The sequence below is a fragment of the Haliaeetus leucocephalus genome, unplaced genomic scaffold (assembly GCF_000737465.1).
Source record: "Haliaeetus leucocephalus isolate CR32 unplaced genomic scaffold, Haliaeetus_leucocephalus-4.0 Scaffold636, whole genome shotgun sequence".
NCBI lineage: Eukaryota > Metazoa > Chordata > Aves > Accipitriformes > Accipitridae > Haliaeetus > Haliaeetus leucocephalus.
The window spans coordinates 6244321-6255866 of NW_010973072.1; the positions used below are offsets into that span (position 1 = coordinate 6244321).

The window sequence follows — 11546 nt, forward strand, 5'->3', positions numbered from 1 at the left end:
CCCCCCCCCCTTTACCCCGGGCTGCTGCCGCTGTCGTGCCGTTGCAGGTGAAGAAGGCGGTGGAGGCCCTCCTGGCGTTCGCCAGGAGCAAGGCCAAGGGAGACGCGCTGCTTCTCAACGAGAGCGAGAACGTCCACCTCCTGGTGACGGTCTGGAAGGTCCCGCGGGTGGCGCAGGTCATCAAAATGTAAGAAACTCACCCTCGGCCGTGTAGCTGCAGGGGTTGCTCGTGTCCCTTGGCTCGGAAGAGAGCCCTGTGCTGCTGATCGGGGGCTCGAGGGGTTGGGCTGCCGCCGCCCTGTCCCGCAGTCCCCGTGCCGTGAGCAGAACTGCCCGGCCGCACCACTGCTCCGGCCCCGCTTCTAGCGGAACTGGAAGCGTTATTTACGCGTAGAATACTGGTTTTCTTGGCTGCCAGTTACAGGGTGCGTGCCTTTCGAATCCTGAAGCTGAAGAAGAGGAATCTCTCTCTTCTTTGCCTTAACTCGCTACCATATCATTAAAAAGATCCCTGTTTCTTTTTTGTGATACCCCAAAGCGAATGTGAGTTACAAGTTTTCCTTTAAACTGTAGTTATGCTCTACTGACAACGTTTACATCTATTTATCTGGGCCCTAGTACTACAAAGACTTGTCTCATGACTGGATGCGGCCGTGGTGTTAAGAGAGGAGAATGGATGCTCTTCCTCCTCCTCCCAGGACCTGTGTGCTGACCGCTCCTGGCAGCATAGGCGCATTCAGCGGTGTATCTGACTGGAGCCATGGTATAGGATTGTTTCACTTCTACGCTTCTGTGTGCTTTAAAAAGCATGGGTTCCACAGAGGATGTGTAGTAGTTAACAAAGAACAGAATCTAGATGCGTGGCTTCCCTGTAGTACTTGTTAAGGGTATTGATCTCTGTAGACAGGGTAGACCTAGTTCTGGAAAAAAACTTCTTTCTCCTCTTAGATGTTCCCTGTCCATCTCATATTCTCATTGTAGACCACTGCCCCATGGCATTCGACCAGAAACAGCTGAGGTTTGCCTGTTCACAAAGGATGAACCAAATTTATCAGCAGAACAGACTGAAAATCTGTACAGGAAACTTTTAATCCAGAATGGGATCAGAAGTGTTAGCCAGGTAAGAGAGATATATGATAGTGTAGTATAGTACTGTCATTTCTTTCCTCTTGTACCAGCGGAAAGGGAAAGTAGTTGTTGTTTTCTGCTGTTTAATATTCTAATCTCAATGGTTCTGAGTTAATGATCTCTAGTAAGACTTTTCTGACTATTCAAACTGTAGTTTTTCTAAACTCCAAAATTTACTCAGAGTAATTTCTTCAATTTGAAACAGGATCTTTAGCCATCAGATGTAATTGCTAGATAAATGCTCAGTATTTAGTTTGAGTAATCAACTGGAAAAACTTATAATGTAAAAGAATATTTGAGTTCTTTGCAGCTGGATGGGATTGTTTACGCTACTAGCAGTAGAACTAGAAAATAATTTTATTGTTGTATTTAACCTTAATTTAGGTGTTACCGTGTACTCGAGTTCTGTTTGGTAATTTGCAGTTACTGTGCAAGAGATCCATATTGTTTGATTCTTAAAACAAAAAGTACTGTATCCTTTTTCTATTGATTGTCTTCAGCATTCTAAAATAATGCACCATGATAGACTATCAGTTACGCATGTTAATTCTGTACAGTTCTAAGTAGTATTCTAGGCTGTGTTTTCAGCAGTGGGGACTAAACTGTTACTTGCATTGCAGATCATCTCATACAAAACTCTCAAAAAAGAGTATAAACTATTTGAAGCTAAGCGTCGCCTCCTGAACAGATTTGATCTCTTTCTGTCTGATGACCGAATTAGAAGGCTCTTGCCCTCACATCTAGGAAAACACTTTTATGAAAGGAAAAAGTAGGTATTTAAATTCTGTGTATCCATTTTGCATTATCTTTTTTAAGATTAGATTCCTCTTAGAAAGTTTTGGTTGGTTGGGTTTGGGGGGGGTTGGTTTGGGGTTGTTTTAGTTTGTGGTGTTTTTTTTTTTTTAAAAAAACACTTTCTTTTTTAGGGTACCTTTATCTGTAAACCTGAAAGCCAGAAATCTTGCTAAGGAACTACAAAAACATATCCAGGGGACTACACTCCCAGTTACCAACAAAGGGTGCTGTTAGTAAGTATGAATAGATTAATACTTGACTTGAAGGACAGTTGTACCTTAACTGTGGGAATTTTAAGTGAGTGATTTTTATGCCATTAATAAGTGAATAAAAGAGGTTAAGAGTCACCATTCCAGATACGGGCCATTTTGAACCTTAACCTGTATAAAGAAATCAGTAGTTCTATTTAATAAGAAGTTTTAATGTAAAGTTGCACTTCTTGTCTCTTTTTCCTTACACCTAAGGAATTTCTAGGCAACTCTCACTGTCAAACAGCATGTACAATCCTAGAAAAATATTACTGTTAAATTAGGTAAAAACTACTTTCAAAATACTCTATTCTTGTAAGACTTTTTTTCATTTATTGTGCATCAAAAATGATCTAAACTGGTAATAAGCTTAGTAATATAAGGCAGTAGTTGCATATCCAAATACGGAAAGGTTAATACAGGTAAATCTATTCTAACTGTTATTAAAAAAGACTTCTGCAATAGCCAGCCGTCCTTTATGGAAGTTAAGATAATTGTGGATGAGTGGGCTTTTTTTCATTTCTGGGTATGCCTAAAAACAAGTAACTTGAAGTATGTTTATTTGCCCGTGCATAAATATTACTCTTCACTTCTTTCAGTACAGCACATATAGGTCACACTGGAATGAAAGCTGATGAGATAGTAGATAATATCATCGCAGCAGCTGAGGTGATTGCTAAGAAGTTACCAAAGGTACTGCTGATTGATTGCATTAAAGCCAAGTCAGTTCATAATTGAACCTCGTTATTTTTACATAAGATACTGGTTTTGTTGTTGCAGAATTGGAAAAATGTAAAAATTCTTCACGTCAAAACGCTTAGATCAGTTGCACTTCCGATTTTTACTGCAAATATCTCCAACTTGGATGAGCTTGACAGCCAGCCATCTCTCAAAAAAAAGGAAGTAAAGGTAAAAAAAAAAAAATTTCTTCAAACTTACCATAAAACCAAATTGGCTTCCTTTTATGTATTATAGTGTCTGATGTGTTGGGTTTAAATGTTTGAGCAGTTGATCCCAGGCATTTATGGCTACAAATGGGTTAGGCGCTCCTGACTCTGGGTGCTTCAAATACTCAGTAATACTAATGAAATTATGGAAACTCCCTGACAGATTGTAAAGCAAACTGGAAATAAGTAAGTTAAGCATTTCTAGTCCTAAACTGTAGGGAGCTGAGATTCATTCCTAGAACTTTTGCTTGTATTGTTTATTCGGATTTGCCTTCTGAAAGTACACTCATTAGCAATACATGGACTCAAGACTATGCATCCATTATTGGCTAATCAGTGGCATCTGAATAATTCACAAGCTCATGTATTTGTATACATGGAGGGGGGGCTCACCTGCTTTTTAAAAAAAAGAAAATAATCAGCTATTCCTTTGTACTGAGTTCTGCTTATTATGTTCTTTTGTCCAAAATAAATTTGGAGCATATATATTAAACTTACAGACTGTAATCTTGATGTTATCGTTTATTTACGAGCTATTTATTATAAACTTCTGAAAATAATGCATTTTTTCATATTTTACATATGGTTGACCAGCCCAGGTCTATTGAACAACAGTATTTAAATTAATGTTGCTAGACGGTATCATTTCTAAGTATATTAAAACAATTATTATACATTTAGAAATGTTACGGGGATTTGTCTGAGATGTACTTCCAATTAATTCTAGAAGGGAAAGAACAAGAAGCCGAAGAAGGCAGCTAAAAAACTGAATTCAAGTCAAGTCACTTTGACAACTGAAATTAATGCTAATGCTGCTGCTGCTGCTACCAAGGAGCTTGTGATAAAAGAAAAAGTAGAAGTAGTCCAAGAACCAGGTGATCAGGATGATGAAGAAATTCCACAACTGGTGCCTCTGCAAACAACCAGCTTAGCTGAGCTGAAGGTAATTAATAATATTGAGAAACTCATATTTGAGTTAAAACTGAAGATTTTGAACTGTTTAAATTGTTCGTTGCTCCTTAGGGAGCAGTGTGTGTTAACACACTTCAAGTGAACTGGATTTTTTGTGAATATATCATGAAAGCATGGGGGGTGGTGCCTTGGGGAGGTGGTTAGTTTTGGGGTTTTTTTTTGTTTTGAGCGTTTTTTTAATTTTTTTAGTTAACCCCCCTTACAGACAGGAAGCCAGTGGTTATTGTCCTTTTACGTATTTTTCTGAGTAGCAGCAATTTCGTCTAGGTTGAATAGCACACCTGAAGTCAGAAGGAAAGGGTAAATGATTGAGAAACAGCTTAATACTTAATCAAGTAAATTGTAAAATTTATAATTGAAAATTTCTTGCAAAATGAATGTATTATAATGTATCATCTTCTGCCTGGAGTGCAAAACTTGAGGAAAACCAAGTAACATTCTCTAGGATAGTAATATGCAATATTAATGATCACATAATGTAAATTGAGAGCTAGGAGCTTGCATGAAGTACTGTATGGACTTACTGTTGTCAGTATTGGAGATGATGTGGATCATGTCATTAACATGTCTGCAAAACAACCAGACTGATAATACTGACGTTTAACAAATACCTAGGAAAGATATTTGGATGAATAAAACAGTAACACTTATAAATTTAACTGAGTTATACTGCATTTATGATTGGAACATATCCTTAAACTCTAACTATGTACCTCTTCAGGGATGCCCAAATTAAAGCTATTATCGTGCAGGCCCACCAAAAAAATTCATAGAGCTTGCTTCAAGCTGCAGTCATGCAACAGGCCTACCTTAGCTGATGTGATGTGATTGCCAGAGCCCTATCTCCAGAAACCTGGGAGTAGATACAGCTAGAGTATCTACTGTATGAATAGATGAGGGCCATTTGGGAATATATGATGAACTCCAGGGAATACTAGGCCTGGTGCACAGATAAGAGTGCAGTTTGTGTGTGTACAGCTGGACTTCAAACAGAACTGATCTCTCTCAAATTTATTAAGCCTGGAAATGCAGCAAGAGGACTGTAGTTTAAAGCTCTGCCAGCAGAGGTCAGTGACTTGACTGGACAAGAGGATCCTTGCATCTGTTAAATCTATTTACTTTCTTACTATTTTGTTATTTTTTCATTATTTTCGTGATTTAGTTCTGTGTTTAATTCTCTGCTTCCAGGCTGAAATGTGAACAGGTTATTTGGGCAAGGGCACAGTTCAATTGATACAAAGCATTTGTCATTTATAATGGTTTTCATTGATCCTTCTTCTTGAAAAACAGTAAAGATGTTTCTTAGGTGGAAGGGTAATTTTTTTGTGTGTCTTAAATACAGAAAAGGGAACCAAGTCCAGAAAAATGTGACAACCTGGGCAAGAAAAACAAAACACCCCTCGGTAAGAGAAAGAAACAACCTCTAGCTCTGGAGACTCCAAAACCAAAACATAAAGTTACAGAAGAGTGTGCAGACTTGCAGACTTCATCAAAACAGAAAAAAACCAAGCAGCTCAGCATGCCAAAGGAAGCAATAAAAGAAAAAGAAATGAAAAAGACTCCCAAAAAGCCTGAAGCAAAGTCTTTTGCAACACCCAAAGCTGGCACATCAATACAGTCAGCCAAGAAGTCTTCAAAAACAGCAAAGCAAGCACCCAAGAAAGTGCGCCGACCACACTCAGCATGAATATTGTCTGTTGTGACATGTTTTATGTAGTCATTCAGTGGTGTCTTTTTAGTAAACAAATATATTGATGAAGTAAAATACCTTCTTAAGAAAATCTGATCCCAGGAGCTTTTTTTATGGAGATCTGTAATGATGCATTTGTGTTTGCTTCTAACTGACAAGCTGGAACAAATAAACTCACAATCTTAATTGGCTTTATTTCTTACCTTTTATCTTTTCCTGGCCCAAACTAAAAGCACTCAAATTCTTTAAGTGTCAAAGGGCAGGGAGGGGACTATTCCAGGAAAAAAAGCTGAGAACTCTGACATCTTCCTGAAGCATAGTACTGGAACAGACAAGGGCTGAAGCAGGAAGCATGTATACCAAGAGCAGCAATCTATTTAACGTGATTTAAAATGCGAAATAGCTGCTACCATTTTTTCTTAAATTGTTCAATATAACGAAAACAGGTTGACATCTATCAATCTTATTCTAGCTATTTAAGTTAGCAGCCTGATAACAAGCCAAACAATGTATTTTTTAGCTACGGTATTTGTGTGTTTTTAAAAAAAAAAAAAGGACGGACAATTTTACTTTTATCATTGTATGCTTTGACCATTTATACTTTATGACATCAAGCAAAATCTCCTTCACTTTTGGGCTTTATTTCTGCTACCAGAACAAGTAAGGGTGTCTCTGTATGCTGGTCACAATACTGTTGTTTCCGCTATCTGAAGAACACCAAAGGCCATATGAATTTCACGTGTGTCAGCTAAGTGAACCAGTCCCATAAAGGCATAAAAAATATACACTGCAGAACTGAAAGGTTATATATTTGAAATTTTACAGAATAACCAAATTGTTATTCCCTGTATGATTACTTCACATCTTCCTCAGAGAAAGAATACAAGGAGGATTTGTGATGAAAAGTCCTAGTGGTAAAAATCTTTATTAGCAGTATTTTACTCAAGTCCAAATAGGAAAAAGTTCCTAAGAGACAAGAAGATTAATCAACAGTAAGTAACTAGCCTCATTTGTGGAGTTCAAAAAAACCTATCCCATGTCCTATGTAGGACATGCCATATCAATAGATTTGCTACCTAGAAAGTAGTTGGGTGCTAAATAACAAGTGGTAAAAGAAACGCTAAAGAATATGAAAAGATTCTGCTTGATCCATGGTGTCATTTTTCTGTAACCCATGACCTCTTGTTCTGTTCTACCATAAACATTTTTTAATCAAGAAACAAATCAATCTTAGCCAAAAAAAGCAAGTCTGACTTGATGATCCCTGTTAGATCCTTGTTAACAAAAAGATCTGATCTTGTCCAAAAATAATCCCATCACTTTCTAGGCTGGGCTGCAAAATATTACTTCATTTCCATAGTAGTGAATTAAGTGAATAGATACAGAACTCGCCTCCTTTCTGGAAATGTGTTTTTGTTTCTAATCATTCATGTTAAAATGTTTCTTAATTTGTAGATGTGTGGAAAATTATGAACTTAAGATCAGAACTTCTATATGACTAATTGATAGTGAACCATACTAGTTTGTAGGTGCTGGAAAAACACTTCCTTCACATTGAAAACATTAACAACTACTGCCTTGAAATTCTGCAGCACCTTGAGCCAATCTTATGTTAGGACTGCAGTAGTTAGTCTTGCCTTTTTGATAGCAGCACTAGAAGTCATACAGCTAGGTAAGACATGCAAAGCATCTGATTGACATCATAGCTACAAATTAACCCACTGGGGGAAAAGTATATATATAAAATATACTATATAGCAGAATTTGTTCATTTTATGTTGCAGAGTATCCAGGATTCTGACAGTTAAATAAGATGTAACACTACTGATGTGATTTTTATTCTTCCTAAGAGTAATGTACTCTTTTCTTTAAAAAGTACGTATTTAGAATTCAGAAAATCAGTGAGTAATAATTTGACATAGTTATCACAGATCTTCACTTGGAGACATTTGCAGTAGTCACCCTTGCTCAGAAGCAGTAAGTTACCATTGTTACAGGGAGGTGTGTTTCTCAACTCACTGCACTGTATGTATTGAAGATCAGTGTTGAATGATGGAGTTAAATTTGTTATGTTTATTCAGGAAAACTACTTCTTAGTTATGTTTTTCTTGCTTGTTTGAGAGACCTGGGAAAACCTGTCACTTTGCTAATCAAGAAAGGACAAAATATGAAAAACAGACATTCACTCAAGTTGAAGCTGTGCCTATTGCGGATGCATTACAGAATCAAATCAGGTGTAAAACACAATTGTTTTCAGTGAACTTATTTCAACTGGCTAGCTGTAAGGACCAAATTGCCAATCCATGTCTTTAGTATAAATGCTCTTTTAGCAAAGATAACTGACTTTTCTATGCTGGCAGAAGCAGCTAAGATGGAAAACGCCTCCCCAAGGGCTGAGCTGGTTTAGCTCTGCAAGGCGCATTGGTGAGTATTAAGTTCAGTCTTAACGTGAACAGCTAGTGTGCAGTAGTCATGTTTGAGGCTTTGTAAGGACATTTCTGGGAATGACCATCAGGAAACTAAAGCAAATTTGGTATGTTTATGTATAAATTCTTATAGACCAACCGTTTTTACTCCTGTAATACTTGTTCTGACTGATTTTGGAAATAGGAGGGGAAAGGTTTAATAGACATCTGAATAATTTAAGGTACTGTATCTTTGACCTTACAATCTTTATTGTATTTAAAAATTGAAGGTGGCAAGAACAGAGGAATGAACTATAAAAGCCATTTCTAGTATGGCTAGTAAAATTATCAGCCTTACAATAAAGCTGTATTACTGCAAGTTCTGTTAGGAGCCCCATAATTCTGAATTTTAAAAGGGGACTTTGGTTAAATTCTTATGCAACATTTTCAATAGTACTATTTGTCTGTGTTTTTTTAATAGAAAAATCTGTCTGTTAACTTTATTAAGAGTGTAGAATAATAATATTTTTAAAATACAGAATTGTCAAGATATATCTAAACAGTGCTTTCTTTACACAGCTCACGTATCCTTGCATTAAGTACTTTGTGGAGATGGGGTAATAGCCAGAATTTTTTTGTGTATCATTAATGTGAGTGAGTTCATGTCCTTTTTAGAAGTACTGAAAGCAGAGTGGCCGTATGGAAGCTAGAAGGGAAGATGATAACTTTCAAAATATCAACATTCTAATTTAAAAAAAAAAGACGTATTCTGTTTTGTTATTAAAATTTGCTGCAAGAGTTTAAACTAAACTCTTAGATTAAGGACAAGCTTCTGCAAGGAGTCTTTGCTTTTATTTGAAGGGTTTAATAAGGATACTACCAAACTACTTTCTCTAGTAGCACACAGTGTGGTTGTTTTGACAAGAATTGATTCTGTATTGCTCATTTGTTCTCCATATTTGTATTAAAGTGGGAACTAACTCATGTTCCTCACAGAGATAAACTGGAGTTAGGAAGCAAGTCTTTCAAAAGACTGCAGTAAGTGTTAAACTACAGTGAAACAACTTAGTGCAGGTACCTTGCAACTTACTACTCTACTGAAGCCAAAGTGCCTTTCTTCCCCCCCCACCAAAAGCCTGCTGAACTGCTTTTGCAAAAGAGGAAAAACTTAAAAACTACATTAACTTCTACTCTGATTTATATAGCTGGGTGCATTTTTAAAAAAGAATCAAATGGAGGTATATTCAATGTGTTAGTAACTTCAGCAGTGTCGTGTTCTGAATAATATTGAGCTCTTGCTGAAAAATGAATTTCCATGGACAGATAAATAGGGAAGAAAAATACCATCTGTCTAGAAAAAAAACCATAGACTAGTTTATGCCTGTAGCTGGTCTGTAAGCTTTCTGCCATGCTTATAGAAATCACTATATTTGTACGCATGTTTGGTAGGATGAGGGTGACAATGTAACTTACACTTTCAGATTAGCCCTGAAGTTCAGCATTGCTGGGAAGAATAACAGCTAATAATAAAGCAAATACCTGAATATTATCAAACCAAAGCCTTGGCAGGAGGGATGCAGAGAAGATAATAGAAAACTTGTTCACAAACTCATTTTTTAGGAGTTAATTACATCTTGGGCACCAGGGGAGGGTAGGTTTGGGGCACACAATAAGAATGCCACAGGGCTAGAACTATGACTTAAATAGCTGTTTTTCCAGAGAATCTGAGTGAAGATTATTAATACTGATTTCTGTTTAAAATTCCTTAAGTATTTTTTATTCTATTGTAATTAGATCTGCCTTCTCACTACATCAATTTTCACATTAGGCAAAATGGTCGTGATTATTTCTTTTAAGGTTGTATATGATTATTAGAATTCCTACTGCCATCAGGATAAGTATGTAATGCTAAAATTAGCTTGACTTCCTAAAAGCTATTCTGATTCTAATGGAATAAACCCACCCAAGCTAAGCAGGTATATGAACCTCACTCAAACTTGGATAGCTGGTACATTATAGTCTTTCTCTTACACTTTTGAGAGGGACAAAAGTTAGAAGGTTATCTAGCACCATAATATGAGGCAGAAGTAGAACCATAGTTGTTTTACTGAAGCCAGGTTTAAACTTTAAAATCCAAAAGACACTTGAAAATAATCAGGAAGAATAGCAGTATAGGCTTTTTGGTATCATAATTCTTCTCAAGACAGAAGTGGTATGAAGTCTCAAAGTGAAAGATATTTTATTGTTGAAGTACTTGGAATGATTTTAACTTTTTTTTGTTTTTAAGAGGATTTTAGCTTATGGTTTTCTAAGGACAGCTTTCATGGAATAATGTCAGTTACAGAGGCAGTCATTAACGAAGAAGTGGCTTTACTTAGTCTTGGTTCTCAATGTTCAGCAGGAGCAGTAAGTGAACCAAGTGTTATATCATAGTAAACAAATAGCACTCATTGTCATTGGAGGAATAGTCTTCCTCAGCAGCATCGTTCTTGGCATACTGTACACCCACAAATACGCGGAAGCTGCATATGCTTTTAGGCCTGTCAGTCTTTCCATTGGCTTGATATTTCTAGTTACTGAAACAGCATGGCTTATCCATCATTAAACAAACTGTTAGATATAAGGGCCTCATGAGACTATGCGCAAGAGAGCCTACAGCCAAATATAGTTCTTGCGCTTGAGGGCTTGGGAGCGTTAGAAGATATGTACTAGGTCATTAACTGACAAAAGAGCAAACTGAAATATGCATTTTGCCTTTTACATAACTGTTTTACTTGCTGGATTTTTCATCTTGCATTCACAGCTCATTTCCTGCTTGTTAGTGTGAAGTTGTATTCTAACTACCCTTTTTAGGCCACCCTCCTCAAGTACGTAGTTATTGTCTATAGGACTTTGCAGACGCCCATTATAACCGTCTTGCAAATCTCTGCTGCCTACTAATAGCCACCTCCTCTTGCAAGTGTGGAGGTCTACAACATGGACGCCCATCTCAAGACCACCTTTTTTGGAGCGCCTCCCTTCTAGGGTACCCGAGCAAACTAAGGCAAAGACCTCACCCCCCTTTGGAAGGTGACACTGCCTCAGCTGAAAACAGTTGAATGGGCCCAGCTGCGTCTCTCACGCTCACCCGCACAAGGAAATGGCAGAGACCACCGCTTGCAAGGGATGCCTCAACTCCAAAGTGCTGGCGGTCACTACAGCCCAATCTTCGGCGCCCGTCCCTGCTACTCTCTCACGAAGTGGAGCAACGCCTGGACGAGCCAGCCGCCTCCCCGGAGGCAGGAGGAAGGGGCCTGTCAGGGGGCACCCAACATGGCCGGCGGGGAGAGCCCAGCTGTAGGCACGGGGCCTCGGCGAACGA

At 37.8% G+C, this 11546-nt stretch overlaps 1 protein-coding gene across 1 annotated transcript; it reads left to right on the forward strand.

Moving 5' to 3' along the window:
• Positions 1 to 11: 11 nt before the first annotated feature.
• On the forward strand, positions 12 to 5801 carry RSL1D1 (ribosomal L1 domain containing 1; the record flags this gene model as incomplete). Its single annotated transcript, XM_010578529.1, has 8 exons — positions 12 to 187; positions 982 to 1120; positions 1749 to 1897; positions 2055 to 2156; positions 2771 to 2864; positions 2952 to 3080; positions 3846 to 4061; positions 5433 to 5801. Coding segments are annotated over 8 exons (1350 nt in total), but the record flags the coding sequence as incomplete, so codon positions are not given.
• Between the last annotated feature and the right edge of the window lie 5745 nt (positions 5802 to 11546).